This window comes from Prosopis cineraria, unplaced genomic scaffold (genome assembly GCF_029017545.1).
Source record: "Prosopis cineraria cultivar Desert tree isolate PC_DT_omini unplaced genomic scaffold, ASM2901754v1 PC10, whole genome shotgun sequence".
Classification (NCBI taxonomy): Eukaryota; Viridiplantae; Streptophyta; class Magnoliopsida; order Fabales; family Fabaceae; genus Prosopis; species Prosopis cineraria.
The window spans coordinates 36193298-36212474 of NW_026555341.1; the positions used below are offsets into that span (position 1 = coordinate 36193298).

At 28.7% G+C, this 19177-nt stretch overlaps 1 protein-coding gene across 1 annotated transcript; it reads left to right on the forward strand.

Annotated features, from left to right (window-relative positions):
- The first annotated feature begins 5127 nt into the window (after positions 1 to 5127).
- On the forward strand, positions 5128 to 7964 carry LOC129321469 (transcription factor MYB8-like). Its single transcript, XM_054967236.1, has 3 exons — positions 5128 to 5406; positions 6086 to 6215; positions 6842 to 7964. The coding sequence occupies exons 1-3, from the start codon at positions 5277 to 5279 to the stop codon at positions 7326 to 7328; spliced, it is 747 nt and encodes a 248-aa protein (XP_054823211.1). The 5' UTR covers positions 5128 to 5276; the 3' UTR covers positions 7329 to 7964.
- Positions 7965 to 19177: the final 11213 nt, after the last annotated feature.

A 19177-nucleotide genomic window follows, 5' to 3' on the forward strand; every position in this document is an offset into this window, starting at 1 on the left:
ATATAATATTTAAAAATTAATTTAAAATGAAAGGTAGAGATTATTTGAGGATAAAATCAAAGGCCATGATTTGGCCACGTGTGATGAGCGCTCCGTGCTCATTAAGGTGAATGCAAACGCAAACCTAACATGGGCCACTACCCACAACCACCCCGGCCCCAGGCTAACTTGGCTTACTCAAGATGAGAATTTATTTTGTCCCCTGTTTGTATGTCAACATATAACTCTAGTACAGTGATTAGCCGTCTAATTTGATTTGTCCACCCTAATTGCAAATACGGACAAGATCGATAACGTTTAGTAACTGTATTTTTCTTTCTTTCTTTCTTTCTTTCTTTTTTTAAATTTAGAGTCAATAAGTGTATTCCCCCTACCCCCCACGACGTTATGCACCTGCATTAAATAATTAGGTCAGCTACAGTTTTCTCCGAAATTTCCCCCCAATTTTCAATGTGCATAAAACTAGAAAATTAAAGGACCATGTTGTCGTGTTAATGAAGGGTGAAATTTCCATGTATTGATTCTAGAATGTGGGTATCTATATGTATCTCTCTCAAAAAGAAAATATATATATATATATATGTATATGTATATACTTTGACTTCAATAGCATTTTTTTCTTTAACTATTCGCTCAAAAATTTTTTAAATGGAATAATGTTGCCACTACGTACTAATAATAAATGTTAGCTTTAATCATTAATTGATTCAAAAAAAATTATAGAGAGTGACCTAAAATTTACAAAAAAAAATAAAAAATTACTTATAATTACTTTATAAAAAATAATATCAATTAAATCTCCCAAATTTCTCATGTTACTAATTAAAAACAAATATGCTAATTAGAAACAAATATAATTTTTTAAATGGACTATCTAGTTTGATAGGTTACCAAATGATTATTGGATCTTGATTGTTGACAACAATATTGGTAGTTAATTTAAAAAAATACTATATCTGTTTTAAAAATTATTTTATTAAAAAAATTAACAGTTTAATATTTAATAATTTTAATAACTATTATTGCTAGTAATAATTATCCTATAATCACCAAGTAGGGTCAAAATGATATTTTAGTCTTTTTGTATGGTTAAGAAAAAACATTAATATCTTACAATTTATCTACAGTTTAAGGGGCTTAATCCATATACATTTTCTTTTCTTTTCTTTTCTTTTTTCTTGATTATTTATAAGTATTTTCATATTAAAGGCAATCATGTTCCAAACACAATAGGATACTAAATGTAGGCACATTTTTTAGTAAGAATTCGATCCTTGATTCGTCATTTTGTGAGAGTGATGCAAAATAAGAAAGTGAAAAGGGAGAGTATAACAGAAAATAATAGAGAAAGAGATAGAAAGAGAGAGTAGAGAAAATATAGAGAGAAGATGAAAGCGCAAAGGAGAGACAATACAATGGCAATTCTTATTCAATAATAGGCTTGTCTACAAAGTAAATGAGTTGAGATGCTATTTATAAGCCTCAATCTAACCTTATAAATAAATGAAAGAAAATTCTCAAATCTTTCAATCTTTTCAAATCCTTAATATCTTTAATTATTTCTTTTCTTCTCATCATTTCTCTCCTACTTGAAGAACTCTCTTTCAGAGAGCAAAATTATAAATCTACTCAAGAAGTATGATGGGATCAAGAGATTCCATGTTGTGGCTCTAGTTGTAAACCCTTTCTAATAAATCAAATACAAGTAAATGGTGTCAAATGAATAGAAAAAAATATGAGCATGTAGAACCACAATGTGCAAGTTGGAAATCTTTTCCAATAAACAAGATAATAATGGAGAGAACCATGTGATTCAAGAATAATTTGTTCTTCTGCAACTACAATAACATTGGCACTAGAAGCCTTAGTAAATGAACGATGTTGAACAGGAAGCAAATGAAATTAAGTATCATCATTAATAATATTAGAATCCAAAACTACCATGGGTAAAGTTGGTTTCCATAACTATTCTTCTTCCAAAATATTAGCTTCCTCTTAAGTCTCAGCAATGCTTATAGTTAGACTAGAAGCAAAAACTTTAACATGGTTTGACTTGGCTTCTTTGTCATATACCTCAATTTCAAAAACATCAATATTATTACTTTCTAGCATCGCTGATACAAGTGAAAGGTCTTTGTTGGGAATATGATCTCATTCAAAAGTCAAAGTATTAGGGTCTTTGTAAGGTTTTAAGATGATAGGATCATAAGTTTTTTTTTTTTCCATTCGATATGACTTCTCTTTCTCAACTTGATGGCAATTTCCTTCTTTTTATGTTGTTCAAAGAGAGCTTTGAAATTCATCCATTTTATCTCACAAATTCAAGACGTAAATATATGAAATCCAAGTTTAATTGGTCAACCAAATCATACTTATTGTGATATTGATGATGATTGATATAATCATAGTAGTGTAAATCAACATAATTATACTGACGATGATAATTATACCAACAATAATCAATATAATCATCCTTCCAATTAAATGAGCCCATAATATCACAATTGAAGGTGGTTTTTTTTTTGTGTGATTGTAGACAACGGAAGGTGAGATACAAAGAGATGGTCTAATATCTTATCTAAAAAAGGTTTCCAAATTATCCTCACTTATAAGATGTAGACCTTATTCAACAAGTCTAGCCTTCTAAAAATTCAAAAGTTCCTCAGAGACCACATATGCTACATAAGTAACTTCACAATGACCTTAGAGGGCTTGGAAACTTCTCAGAAAAAATGATAGAAACTTTGACTAGTTTAGGGTAAATTTTGACCTAGGTATAAGGTCAAACTATGTTTGAGAGTTAAGTGTGGCTTAAGATTATAAGAAAGAGGATTAAAAGATATCAAATTTTTTGGGTTAAACCAAAGGATCAAGGAAAATATGAAATTAAAACGAGAACAAAGGAAACAAAAGATGGAGCAAAAAGAGAAGGAGCTATGATAGAATGGTTTAGAATGAGGGAACTATAGAAACAACACAAGAATAAGATAAAAATAAATAGGAAGAAAGGGATTCAAAATACTCTGTAATATCTAAAAGATTTAGATATTAAAGTTTAGGATCAAAGTACTTTATCGAATAACCCAAGGATCTTTAAGTTAGAAAATTTACCGTCAAAGTGATTCCTAGCACTAGAAAGGTATTTTAATGTGAGTTTGCTAATAGAAGTAAAGTGGGAATCAAGCTTTAATGCCAATTGATTTAGAACAAGAAATGGAAAAGGGATATAAGAGAAAAGAATAGAGAAAGAGAGAGTAGAGATAATTTTAGCAATTCTTATTCAATAATAGGTATGCCTACAAAGTAAATAAGTTGAGGTGTTATTTATAAGTTTCAACCTAACCCTAAAAATAAATGCAAAAATTTTTAGAAATCTTAAAATTAAATAAAAAGATAACAATAAATATATTGAAAAATGAAAATAATTTAAATATTATGATAATTAAATCAAAATATTCATAATTAATAAAATATCTTTGATTTTTCAATCTTCACAAATTTTTAATATCTTTAATTATTACTTCTTCTTTTTCTTCCCATTAGAAGGATTATCCCCTTCTACTATACCTAACCCCATTGGTATCCATATAAATTTTCTCAAAGGGTCCTTTAATGTAATTTTTGAAGTTTATTTCTATAATTTTTTAAGTTAATTAACAGTCAAACTTAATTTTTTTAACAGTAAGGCAAAATTGCCTTATTTTCAAATATCAAAGGGGGATATTGCTCCATAAAAAAAAATTTAAGATGCCAAATACTCCTACACGAATAGCACGTTGAGGAACAAAAATGGTGTTTAACGTGATACTATAAATTTTTTGTGATAATAGTTTAGAATTTATGATACTAATTAGTCCACATTCGGATATTACTAGCTAGTAATAAGACTTTTTATCTACAAGGTTATTTGAACCATCAATCTCTTTTAAAAATATCCAATTCTTTTGTTCTATCCAATCTTAATGTCGATTAAACTTATGAAATTTATATATTTTTGAATTCCATGATCACAAAGATAGGATAAACTATTCTTTAATTTCTTACATGACAAGTATTCAAATTACACTTTTCTCTAGCATAAAAAAATATGAGAGTTAACATACATTTTTATTCTTGAATTATTATCCAATGAGCACCCAATGTTCTAAATTATTTGTTGTAATAATTTTGCTTCTAAAAAAAATAAAATATAGCACATTTACTCTTGACGTCAAATATCCCAACGTTGACTATTATAAATGCCAACCGAAACTTAAGTTTGAGTTATTAAAATACTACATGTCATATATACCAAGTGATCTAAGGTACGTTTTGAATTTGATTAGTAGTACTAAAATATATTTTATGTTAGTCTTTCTGTTTGTAATTTTACGCCAGATTTTAAGTTTTTTATATTTATATTTATAAGTTAATTTTGCAAAATGAACAAAATAATCAATATTTTTTGAAAACAATTATGTATAGGTCATGTATAAAAGACTTATCTACAAATAAGTCTTGATAAATTCAGAAACTAACGCTAAGTTTTTTTGAAACTTAGTATAATTTATGGTTGGAGTGCAAAAATAATATTGTCATATATGTTCCTTCTTCATAATTTTAAAATTTCAGGATTTCTAATTGTAATTAATGATTTTAGAAGCTTCTAGAATATCATTTCTCCTAATTTTTTTAAATCCCTTCAACGCAAAGAAAAAAAAACAAAAAATAAGTCACCAAAAAAAAAAAAAAAAAAACCTGTTAAGATTTGGTTGGCTTCTCTGTGCAATAATACATTACCTTTGGCTGGCTTCTCTGTACAATAATGCATTATCCATCTATCGCAAATTCATGAGAGGACATGTACACTAACACACCTTCCATTAAAAGAATGTATGAATCCTTGCAGCCTACGTTGTATTGAGCGAGAGACATTGACTGATACTTAACAGGCAAACTCGAGCCAACAAACACCCACCAACTTTCCAAACACGAGCATTGTCATACCCCCAAATTTCTTGGTGAGTTAGAAGCAGATTCAGTCAACAACACATGCATTAACAGATAGCCAAAACCACCAGTCCAAGTCAACCCTTTCTCTTTCTTTCTCTCCGAAACAATCTTAATATATAATATTCGCTCCCTTGTTCATCTGCTTTATCGCTCTCTCCCCCACCACCACCACCATTTCTCTCAGTCCTCGATCTTCTGTCTACCTAGGGTTTAATTTGATTTGCCCTTTTTGGAGAAAGCGCGAGTCGAGTCGGAGGAAAGAGTTGAGCGAAAGGATTAGGAATATGAGGAAGCCTTGCTGTGATAAGCAAGACATGAACAAAGGAGCTTGGTCTAAACAAGAAGACCAGAAGCTCATCGATTACATCAACAAACATGGCGAGGGCTGCTGGCGTACTCTTCCTCAAGCTGCAGGTTTTTTTTTTTTCCTTTTCAATTTCTATCCCCAATAGATATATACCTCCCTCTCCTTGATGTGCATACTCTTCCATAAATAAGCTATAAATACGTATTATTTGTCATGCGTATTTATACGTGTTGTGTCTGTATACAAAAAATTCTCTTGCTGCTCCAAAATGTGCATGTTCATTGTGCCACATTCATTTTCTCACAAAATTATATGGTGGGGCAAATTCAAAATCTAATATGGCGTGTTTTACTTTTTCTAGCTATCCGTTTTTCTTACAGATTTGGAGTGTCTGTTACTCCCTCGGACTTTCATTTCATCTAATGGCGTGTCAGAACAATTTCATTTAATTTTAGGCAAAAGAGGGGGCTGTTGGCACCTCAAATCATTTCTTACTGGGTTTTAATTAGCATTTTAAAGAAATAAATTTGATAGCCAATTTTAATTTGAAGGAGAACAGTCATCATGGGAATGCCAGTATATGTTTTGAGAGGTTTTGGGTATGAAAGAGAGAGTCATCAGATCAATTTCTTATCCTAGCTTAATTAAGAAGACTCTTAAGAAGACTCCCTTAATTTGTGTTTGAATTATATTAATTCTCATATTTTGATTAATTCAAAATTAAGGGGTAATATAATTGATAAAAATGTATAGCAATAATAACAATTTGGCTTGGTTTTTTATCAGGCTTACTTCGCTGCGGTAAAAGTTGCAGGCTGAGATGGATAAATTATCTAAGGCCAGACCTTAAAAGAGGCAACTTTGCTGAAGATGAAGAAGATCTCATAATCAAGCTTCATGCCCTGCTTGGCAACCGGTGAAACTTCAATCCACAGCTCATAACCACTATTGCACTTTATTTATTTATTTTTAAATAAAGAATGTATAAAGATTTGAAACACGTAATAGAAGAACATATAATATAAGTGAAAATCAAACAACTAATCTGAATGTCTCCTCGCAAAGACGGATCCAGAATTCACTTAGACTGAACTTTCAGACCTAGCTCATTCTCTAATTACTAATTATTGTATATCAATTTTTATTTCATATCAATTGGCATACAAAGAAAACAAACATGGAAGGGCATTTCAACTGTGCATATCCTCCACAAAATAGCATAACTAATTGGATTTTGCATGCATTTCTTTATTTCTTTCCTAGAACAAGTTAGTTAGTTAGTTAGTTAATTCCTCTACATTGAATTTCAATTTGAGTATGTGTCCTTTGGTTTTCCCAATATAGCATTATAGCTGACTATTAGGAGACATGTTTAATTACTTCTATCATTAATCTAATTGCATCTTAACTAATTAAATCTTCTCTGTCTTGAAATAATTGAAAGAATTAGATATATATGCAAGAAAGGATTTTTAAGCATTAAAATCTTTGATTTTAAATATGGTTATTAACATTGTTTTTTGGTGCTTTTTCTTTGTATAGTTGGTCTCTAATTGCTGGAAGATTACCGGGAAGGACTGACAATGAAGTGAAAAATTATTGGAACTCTCATCTAAGAAGAAAGCTCATCAACATGGGAATCGATCCGAATAATCACAGACTGAGTCATAAATTCCCTTCTCTTCAAAACCAAACCACGTCCGGTAGTTCAGCATCATCAGGATTGAAACAAAACAAGGCCGCCAAGAAGAACAACAACAACAATATTATTGATCAGCCAACAAATAAGCCTAAAAATGGTAGTGGTCAAATTAATCATGAACAAGTTTCAGATGCTGCCAGTGGCTTGGAAGATGAGTCCTCTGGCTTGCCTGATCTAAACCTTGATCTCACAATCAACATTCCTTCAACCATACCCACTATCAGTGCTGCTTATGAAGACAACCAAAAGCCAATAATTCATCATGAATCCAAGTCACCAATGAATATGCAACTAGTATCTTCTCCAACCCTTCTTCTATTTCAGTGATTAATAAACTTCGTCACCAAAGTACAGAAACTTCGCTTATCTGATGGAAGTCAGGTAGATCCGGTATAGTTCTTGCGTGTTTGCTATCAAGTTCTCTAATGAAAAACATAGCAAGTGGGTAGATTTTATCTATTACCCAACATTACTGCAATGTTTAGTACACAGAAAAATATTTTCTAGAAAGGAAACGATAAATGCACTGAGAAAAGAAATAATATAAGTGCAGTTTTCATTTCCTTTCTAGAAAAATATTTTTCTTTGTACCAAAAATTGGATACATGATGGGATTTTTCCAGAAATCGAATCTACGTGTTATGTTTTATAAGAGAATTTGATAACAAATATTCTTGTCCTATAAGAAGCCTCTTCTTTTGTTGGAAGATTTGATACGCTTTGCAGACAACATTGGACTGTGCTACACATGGACCGGTAATAAGAGGCAGAATTGCTGCTGTGGAAAGTTATGGAGTGGTGGATATATGAAAAGGGATAGACCACATATGCTTGGAAATTTTAGTTCTGAGTGAACCCTAAGATTGTTTCCACTGAATCGTAATCATACTTGTATTTATAATTATTTACTGTTATTCATGTAAAAGTGATGACCATAATGAATAACTCAATTTTTTTTTCCTAGTTCTTGCATGACTTTACTGTTATTTTACTGTGTTTTATAATTACTTAAGATGCATAATATTGAAGTGTAACACATTTTTTCATGTTTACTGCAGAAACTGCAAAATAATATAATACCCAAAACTTTGAGTAATATTACTGGATTCTTCTCTCTTTCTGAAGTCTAGCACTGAAGTTGCCAAAAGGGATAGGATCCAAAGATTTTCATTTAATTTACTGGAAGTATATTTTATCTTCATTTCTGTATTAGTTAATAAATTTAATAGTCAAATACAGCTCATTCTTTCTCATTATGTGTTTGTCATCAAGTTCTCCATAAAAATATGATAAGTGAACCCTGAGATCTGCTGGGCAAAACAAATCCTGAGATTGATTCCATTTTATATAATTATTCATGGTTAATCATGTAAATATGATTACATGAACACCATGAATAACTTTTCCCCCTCTCCTCTAGCCTCTCTCTGAGGTATATATATGTTGATTACTTTATTGTGTGTTAACTTTTAATTAGGATAATAATTTTAAACCTTGCAAGTTGGATCTGTTTGCTGCTAATTTGGGAACACGTGCACGCGTATTTCAATCCTATAGAATAGTAGAAAATGACTATATATTTCCTTTAGGAATATGAGAGAGGACACACTATATCTTAGCTTAAAATTCAAGTCTCCAAAGTTTGAGTGCATTAGTTATTGCACTTTATTATATATTCCTTTCATTCCAAAATATAAGTATTTTCTCACACTAATCTTGATCCAAAATATAAGCTCCTAGTAGATGTAAAAAAAAAAAAAATCCCATTTTACTCATTGTATTTATTAACCTAGATATTTGTTTAAATATATCTCATACTCATTATAGAGTGCATTGATAATTGGGACACTAAAAGTGAAAGAGAAAAATCATATGTATATATAAGAATGAGGATTTTATTAGTATGTGAATTTTTTCAAAACACTGATTATATTTTGGATTGGAATTTTTTTTTTTGAATGAAAAAGACCACGGCAAAAACCATGCAAATGACAATAATTAAGTCATGTTAGTGCTCAAAAAGTTTTTCACACCTTAGAGATGGTTCATTTAAAATTTTAATATTTAGATTATCATTAAGGGCTTGACGTGCAAGCCAATTTGTGCAATTATTGACTTCTCCATGAATGTGATCAAAAGTGATCATGTAGTCTCTCATAGTAAAATCTCTTATCTTTGTCATTATTTCAAAGAGAGGATAATTACCATTGAAATCATAACAAATGAGTGAAAGAGCTTCAAGAGAATCAAAATAAGGATTGACTTTAAAAAACGTGCTATTCCAACAAAAATTGAGCTCTTCAAGGTTACTAAGGTCAATTTTATTTAATGTGAAACTTTTCACATTGATTCAAACCCACTCACATTAAAAAACTCTAATATTAATCTTCCCCACAATTAGTGCGAGTCCATAAGCTTTTCTATATATTGAAGGTATCACAAGCAACAAGCACGTACCTTCTTCCGCAATCTTGGCTAGTCATATTTTGGACTTCAAACAATGTGACATGCACAGTCCTGTAAGCTTGAGCTTAAAATGTTAAAATATGGCATCCTTCAATCTCTTGCTCAATTGTTCTCTCTTCCCATTTTTGAACGTTGGCGTCCAATTCCTAACACTCTTCAATTATATTGTTAATGACAAAATCATATTTGACATTTGGACAGGAGATGCAATGTCCAATAAGGATAAAAAATACCTTCGACATTGACATTAGAGACCCTTATTTTGGTAGGAATTCTCAAGATCATCATCACGCTTGCGTCATAACTAATTAAAAGTGACGTATTATTATTGCATTACAATTAATTTGTGGGTGGAAATATTTGAAATGAAGTGTGTGAGCGTGTGTGTGTCATCGAACATTCAAAGGGCTTAAAGAAGAAGAAGAATGATTGGTGAGTGTCACTATTAATGTTGATTTGTAGTTTCACACGATTACGTTGAGCTAGTGGTAGGTGACTACCTGTATATGTTGGCTAAAGAACCCAATACCATGTGATCCTGATGGCTCTCTTAACCCCACACCTAAACTATTGAGAGAGATATACATCTAAATGTATTATTATTGGCCCATTTTATGCGAACCAGTACATTGGATTTGGATTTTTTTTATTTTAATTTACTCGAAAATATCTCTAACCTCTGCCTTTTTCTCTACCTATTCCTGTGGCCTAAATTTTTCACGCTTTAGTGTCATTAATTGCAAGCAGTGCATCATATCAATATCATTTATGTATCACCACCTATAATGTCACATGATTTTTCTTTTCATCAAAGTTGCATTGATTTGATCTTTTTTTATTTTTCTTCTGCAAACATATTTTCATATTTTATTCGTGTGCAATTCCAACTACTCTTATCCCCTTTCTCCTTCCTTTTTTTTTCTCCTTTTTTGTTATTAACAATTTCTATTAATATTTTTAGAGAGTGCAGATTTTTGACCATTTGATATTCATTAAAAATAATCAGATGAATTTTTTTTTGTTTGGATCCATAAGTAAAAATAAAATAAAAATACTACTACTATTATAATCATTAAATAATAATATAAATATGTAATAAATATTATTTTTTATTTATTATGTTTAAGACGTGACATTATTTATATTTTATATAATCTATATAGTTAATTTAGAATGAAGCTAAGTTGAACTTATTCACATAAATTTTTGACATCTGTCCACGGATTTGAAGCCTCTCTATACTCTCCTTCAATACATCTTTCCATATCAATCTCAACCATTCATTTAACTATTATTTTGGTTTAGTAATATAAGATTGCTAATTATAACGTTAAAATAAATAGGTTATTCACTATCATCACTTAAATGCTTTTGAAAATAAAATCACAATGCTTATTAATGATAACCATTAAGTGAATATTATATTTATTTTAATGCTACAATTAACAACCTTACAGCATTAAACTATAACAACAATTACATAAAGAGAAATACTTAAGTAAATTGAATACATCACGTCATTTATGATTTTAATAAAAATATAATATTTAGGTGGCATTAAATATAAATTGATTCTAACATTAATTATAGTAAAGAGAGGAAAGGAAAGAAATCAAATATGCATTTTGTTATAAAAATAAAATCAACTTAAAAAATATCACACAAGATTTTTATTTAAATACTTGAAGCATTTTAATTGAACAAACTATCAATAACATGATACACCCGATCTATTTAAGTATTTCTCATACATAAATAGTTGAGATTGTGTATGAAAAGATATATTGAGAGAAAGTATGTGGAGAATCCAAATCTATTTACTTATCACCTAAACACTCTCCATAAATACGAGTCCTTGTGGGACCCTATAGATGGGTGTTATGCCAATTACTAAAATACCACTTAAGTCACCAATTAATTACTTCATTTTCTCTTTAACTGAAATACCATTAGCCATTCTCTTTAGAATGAAGTACATGTGATAATTACCATAAGGAATGAATTCACTTTCATTAAAACGGAATTTTATGCAATATTCTTCTATAAATAATTCTGATTGAATTTGATTGTATACATTTTAAATTTTTCATTGCTATGAGCAAGTACTGCAATAGTTTAGAGAGAGAAAAAATAACAGCAACAAGTAAAGTAATGCGGTAAATATAAGGAAAAATTACTATGAAGTCCCCACAACCGTTTAAATGCCCGAAAGCCCTGTGACTGGAGGGTGAATAAAATTGAAATGATAATAAGCAAAATGCCTAAGTCATAAAATGCCCAATTAAGCAGCCATTTACCTTAAGACAAAGGTTATTGACAAGTGAGGATGTCTTTGTCACCGGCACATATTTGTCACCTGTCCATTTCCTTTGCCTTGTGGTGAATGACTATTGCCAAGTTATCAATAAAACATCTTATAACATGGGCATTTTAGTCACTTTTATTTCAATCTTATTTACTTTTAAGTCCCTAGAGACTGGACACATATTTTTAGATTTGGTGAAACCTTTAGGTATTTTCAATGGTTGTGGATGACTTCGTGGTGATTTTCCTAATTACAACTATGCAAAGGGCAGTTGGGGAGAAATTAATTATATTTCATACTTACTAATTACAAGCATTCACTTTTCAGCCCAGCCTCCAAAAGAATCATATGAACAAAAAATGGTTAATTCTTTGAATAGGTGATTGCATATAACTAACTACGCTGTAGTAGTTGAGATCATAAATACCAAATTTATGAACAAAGAAACTGTAGATATGATTATATTGTATCTATCAATCAATATAATATACATATTGTAATGTAGGACAATTATATATAAAGTTGTTAAACTCACAAATTTAAATAAACTCATGATAGGAATATAAATTTAAAATGTAGACTTAAATTGTAAACTTGTAAAAGTTTACCTCCATTAATAAATAACTTTAAAAATATATTATTAAATAATTAATATATAAAATATGACCATAATTTAATTTAATTATATATATATATATATATATATCATTGACATTGTATCTATCTTTTTGGCATTTTATTTTTTATTAATATTAATTTTTTGATTCTACATAGCATATACATATCTTGCTCGATGAGTTTATGAGCAGATTGACACAATTTTACAACTTAAAAATGTACAAATAGTAAACTTGAAGAGTCAATTTTCTAGCTTAACCAAGTTTTATTTAGTCTGAATTTATGAATAAATTAACATAATTTTGTAAGTTAAAAATGTACAAATAATAAATTTGTAGAATCAATTTAAGAGTTTGACAAGAATATTGAGTGCAAATCTTTTGCAATAGATAATTTACTGTATGCAGTAAAAAATATGTACAGTTATTAAATATGTACATTTATTATATACAGTACTTCATGATGTCGAGAAATAAACGAGACATAAATAAATACAAGTAGATAAATATTAGTAACTAACTCACGATTTTTTAAAAATTTAAAAAAAATTTAATTATATTTCATTAAATATTATTTTTAAAAAATAATAAATAAAGTTTGGGTATAATTTAAAAAATAATTGTGAAACTATATAATATTTTATATTTTGTACAGTAAAATTTTAGAATATATCTTATTTTGTGATTTGAATTTGTTGAAAGAAAGAATCTCCTACACCATATTTCTTTGTCTCACTCTCTTTCATTTAGCAAAATTATTGAGGTCCAACATATAATTTAATGTATTGATCCTATTTATTATAAGTTTCTTTCAATATATTTTATCAAAATTAAAAAATTAAAATTTATTAATTCTATTTAAAATTTAATAAGTTTAACTTGTAATGTGTTTCTATTAAATATGTATGAGGAAAAATTTGTGATAAAAAATCAATAGCATGCCTTATAAATAGGATAAAAAAAATTTTCTGTCTAATAAATAAAATCAGAGGAAACATATCTTTAAATAAGTGAATTAACTTCCCGTTATATTATTTTTTTTTCAGTGAAAAATTAATGGTATAAAAGTAATCTCCGGTCTACACATGCTCAATAAGTCACAAAGATTATGTACTATAGGAAGAGAAATTCCACCCAACACGTTAATTTTTTTTCCTTCAGTCTCAAATTTTTGCAAAGTAATGATTAAAATGTAATTTTGACCCTCTAACTTTATAGAATCATTTAATTCCAACACGATTAGTTTCAAATCATTATTTTTTATGCCAATTATGATTATTTGTATGTCAATTAAACTTAATATTATAATAATGTTTAAGAATATTTTGTTAAATTTAAAAGTTTAATATATAAACTTTTTGTTGATGAAACTAAAGGTGTGAAAATTAAAGAATTGAAAAGATATTTATAAAATTAAGAAACTACAATAAAATTTTATATAAATTTAAAGGATTAAAAGTATAATTTATCTCAAATTTTAATTAATTTTGTTGGTACCTCCCCATTTAACTCATTCGCTCCTGCTTGCGCATCGGCTTTCGCGATGGGAAATTAAAAAAAAAAAAACTGTAGTTAATTAATCATCAACATTTTAATTTAATCTATCGCTAAACTACAAATGAAAATCTATTTTAATTTTTAAGTGTAATTCTTTATTTTAAAAGTTCTGACATTTAGAGATAACGTCCAAATTTAGATGACATGCACAGAAATTTTGCAACTGATCATGGATCAATTGTAAAAGTTAAATCACTTAATCAAATAGAACAAATTATCCTGTAATGAGAAGTATCAAAGTGTGTCAGCACGTACCTTCCCCATTAATTTAATTAATTTATAAATCAATAAAACTGTGGGGTACTATTTGTATTCTTCCATTCTCACCTGCAAGTCTTGGTGGCAATCACAATTTTAAGAATGTCAAGGATTTTTTCAGTACATAGTACTAAAGAGTAATATTTTTGTATGATATTTTTTTTATTTTCTATGTTTTTTTTTTTAAAATATTTATTTTTGTTATTTTATATCATTTTAAATTTTATTTCCTGATGAAGAAAATCTTGGCAAACGATGCATCTCTCTCATTTTACTCTGTATTATTGCTTGTAAATATAAAATGCGTGACACTTTTATCATGATGGGCTAAGTTTTGCTTAAATAAATCTGAAATGAATAATATTTGCAAAGGTAAACTTCAATTATTAGTTGTTCTCACCTTCTTGACTTTTTCGAATCAGACAATCGCTTCGTCCCTAAACCTGTATAATCGGCGCCAGTACAATTTTGTGCCGTCACATTAAGAAGAATAATTCAATTTACTGTGAAAAAAGATAAATCATCCAATTAGAAGTAAATTAAATATATTAAAAAGCAATTATATTTTGACACATATTTAATTAGTTAATCTTCCTTCAGCTAAAATTCTTAATTAATATCTGAACTGGGTAATGGTAATATAGATCGGTCAACTTGTCTGCCTTATTATATTTTCATATGGCAAAAGTGTTTATGCATTGTGCTTCATTTATTTTTCTTAAACTTAATTAATTAAATTAACTAATTATCTTTTGTTCCTCGCCTTTTGATCTGATTCATTTGTCCCATTAACCCTTAGATGTTAATTTTAATCGGCATATTCTGCTCTACAAGCGAATCACGTGGTGGAACAATTACACCTAATTCATCTTCAAATATATATATATATATATATATATAACTGGATCAGAAAAATACAAAATGACAGTGAACAAGCACAAGTTTTTTAATGTTAAAAAGTATTGAAGACATTTAAAGATAACAACCTAGGTAATTATGTTGATAAAAAAAAAAACGAACCTTGGTAATGAACTCTATGTTGGAATAGTTTAAATATTATGGATTTGCATTAATTAATTAAGTTCGAATAGATTGGCCTTTATGATCTTATATGAATCGTGATAAGTAGACTATACAAGTGAATCCAATGAACAGAGGTCTAACTTACAACCCTCAGCTATTGATTATTCCCTATCTCATAACTGATTGAGTCAAGGATGATGTGAGATTTTATTATTTAATTAATTAATTATTAAGACAATTATTTGATGTAATTCATATGATGCGATCTGTCGACAACTAATAGATACTACATACATTTTTCATTATTTTTATTATCTCTGAACTCTTTACAAACTATGGGAGTTTAATGAATTGTGTGTCTATCTATACTTAAGATAATTGAGATCTCACATTAAGTCATGAATTCTTTAAGTATGCACGTTACTTTATTCAATTTTATTAAATTTATATGAATTGAAATATTAACATTGACATTATATATATATATATATATAAAGATATTATTCCAGTTAATGACAGATATCGAATTCGACATTAACACACACACACACACATGCGTGTATGTGGCAGCAAGTAATAATATACAGTACAATGATCGTTAGTTTTGTGTGGGGGTACTATGTTTACTATTCTATTCTCACCTACAAGTCCTGGCACTTAACAATCGTCGGATTGGATTCAGTACATATAGAAATTTGTTTTTAATAATATTTAGATTGTTATTATTAGTTAATTTCACTCACAAGAAAATTAATTTTTTTTAAATATCCCGGCTCCAAATGAAGAAGCTGGAGAATAATACATCATACATTTCTACTACTTGTTTATGCGTACACTGCTTGCACCATATATGTCCGAGTAATGACCATGATGAGTTAATTAGGTTTCATGTAAATGTAAATGTTTAACCGTCTTTCCATAAAGTGTTAGGTTTTGTGTGTGTTGTGTGAGGGTAGAGAAAGATATATATATATATATATATATATTTAAAAAGAAACAAGAAGATTTTATGTTTTATTAAAAAAAAATTTGGAGCTTGGTTGGTTTTGATCTCAATTTAGGCCATGTTTGGTATGATGGAAGAGTTTTTAATGGAATCGGAATCGGAATCGGAATCGGAATTGGAATTGAAATTGGAATAGAATTGGATTTAAAAGTGTGTTTGGTATAATGATGAAATACTGATATAATTTTAATAAAATAAAGTACTTAAAATAAGAAAAGACTAAAGTGTCCTTTTTAAAATTAAAAAAAATTATATTGGAGGAGAGAGAAGGGGCAAATTGGAGAAAAGGAACCATGGAATTGAATTCCATGATGCATATGATGGAATTGGATTCTATCAAATTTCCTTGAATCCTGATTCCAAAGAATCATAATTATTGCATACCAAACACACATGTTAACAATTCCATGTCCAATTCCATTTCTTTCTCCATGATTCCAAACTACCAAACGGGCCCTTAGAGCTTCCTTGGATCCCTGAAAGGATCATTTATGTACATGTACTGTTCTGTGCGTACATGACTTAGCTAAGGCTTTCTCTGCCTTGTTTCTTTCTAACTAGAAATAGAAAATAGTAAAGCTAATCAACAATTGTACAGTGGCCCGGTAACAAAATTGCATAATGAATGAGATCTTTTGGGAAGGACACAGCAGTTAATATGATTCGTTTTTGAAGCATGAGGAGGATCACAACTTCACAAGAATGAGATTCTAAGATTTTAAAGATGAGATTGGTTGATGAAATACAAATTTACAGTTTATTGATTAAATCATTGTCAAACGGTTGATATTAAATTAATATATTTTAAATTTATGTATAATGATCTAATCAAAATAAAAAATATATTTTTGTTTTAAAAAATATTGTAAATAATTGGCAATATGATGTATTGTCGATAAATATATGATTAATATTATTCATGAATGTCTTTTATTTTAATTTTTTTAAAAAAATATGTACTAGGCACTTTTAAAGCCATATTTAAACTAAATTAAAACAACTGAGTTTAAATAAAATAGATAAAAAATAAAACATACAAAAAATTTAAAAATATGTTTACATTAGAAAAAAAGCTTCATGATGAAAGTAAACAATAACAAAGATCACAAGGGGAAAAAAGGTAAGGGGGTGGGGGAAGAAGAATGCATTGAGTTGTGTGTTGGTTGCGCATATAGTTTTATAAGGAAACCCAATTTGAGATAATCGAGATAAGCTTGGTCTTTAATTTTTATAGTCTCGTAATACTGATAATAAATAAATTTTAAAAAATACTGCCAAATCTTTATATATATATATATATATAATATATATAACTACAAATCTAATTGTGTCATGTCCAAACTCCGAAGTCAAGAATAGGCAGCATTGGTGTAAACAAATCTGAGCCCAATAACTCTCTAGTTTAACTATATTGGAGTCTAATACCCAAATCAGTTTTAGAGGCCCAACACTCATTTTGGGCTGATCCATAAGGCCCAATAAATCAGCAACTTTACTGAAAATGAGTCCAAAAAGTATTAATACGGAAAATATGCCAAACCCTCCTACTGTCCCATGGTACTTCTTTTTTAATGCATTTGAAGGTTCGAACTTTTAAGTTGTACTCACATTTAGGGTATTGCCGGAAATAATGAGAATGTAATTGAAGAAAAAAAGATAAAAGTGGATTAAATTTTCCTTCCTATTATAATAAGCTTGATAAAACCCAAAAGCACATACCATAAATATAAAAATCACTACTGCCTCCACAAATCTTATAAATTATAACTTTAAATTTATGAATTAAATTATTCTTTCTTTTGTAAACATGATCGACCCATTTACTTTTTATATTTTGATCATCTTAATTTTTGTCTTATTTTTATAATACATTTCATTCTTATCATTTCTAACAACCAAACATGCTACTAATTAATCTAACCCATACTTTTATCATGTGGAGCTACTTTCAACTTCAAGTGCCTGCATGGTTTATAGCACTTTGAAATATTGAAAATAATGTAATAAAATTTTATGGAACTATAAAAGCTATATAGTTGCTTACATAAACTTTATATCCGTTATATGCAATGTGCTGATTGAATGGATACAAAAAAAAAAAACAAAGAAAGAAAACAGTATTAACTAGGTTGATAATTAAGCGTCAACCAAGAAGATATAAGCAATTGAGCTACAAAAATTGCCGTTTAAGAGATAATCCTTTTTTTTTTTGAACAAAAGAGATAATCCATTTTTAAATACAATTATCTTATATTCAGTACTATTGAGTTAGATCTAAGTAGTGTTGAGTCAAATTAGATATAGCTTTCCTAATGCATTTTTTTATAAACAAAAAAAAAATTAAACTAATATTAGTACCTTGTGCATATTATCGAGTATGACAAAAGGATACAATTGTATAACCTAGTTTTATGTTTTAATTTGTTTAAAAGAATGTAAAAAAGTATCCCTTCAACTTTCATAGGCTTGATTCTTAGTAAAGCCATCTCAACTCTTTCAATATTCAATTTTCTAAATAGAAAGGATCCAAATGTATATGATGATCGGTAATAAAAGGTGGCATGTAAGAAAAAAAAAATTCAAAAACCAAGAACGTGAATGAGAAAAAGAACAAAGAACAAGAAGGTGAGGAGGAAGGTTCCATGGTATTATAATAAGTTAATAACCAGACAAAATAAAAATAAAAGATTTTAAGACGAGGTTATACTATAACTTATAATTGTCTTGTTGACCCTCCCAACACCAAATTAATTGATTAAGAAGCATTCGCCAACTTATAGTTCTGTTCTTATAACTAAACTAATCATTTGGAGATTCCACTTTCTGGAAGCCACTACGAGAGCACCCAAACAATGTAATTTAGAAATCAACAAATGATTTAATTTTTTACTTTCTTAATGCAATGCGTGCTACTGGAAAAAAAAATATTTTTTAAAGAAAACAG

What these genes read in the sequence shown, in the direction of transcription:
- LOC129321469 (XM_054967236.1), top strand. Translation starts at nt 5,277, where the DNA reads ATGAGGAAGCCTTGCTGTGATAAGCAAGACATGAACAAAGGAGCTTGG. An exon ending in TACTCTTCCTCAAGCTGCAG is followed by an intron (nt 5,407 to 6,085) that starts GTTTTTTTTTTT and finishes GTTTTTTATCAG; the next exon opens with GCTTACTTCGCTGCGGTAAA. An exon ending in CATGCCCTGCTTGGCAACCG is followed by an intron (nt 6,216 to 6,841) that starts GTGAAACTTCAA and finishes TTCTTTGTATAG; the next exon opens with TTGGTCTCTAATTGCTGGAA.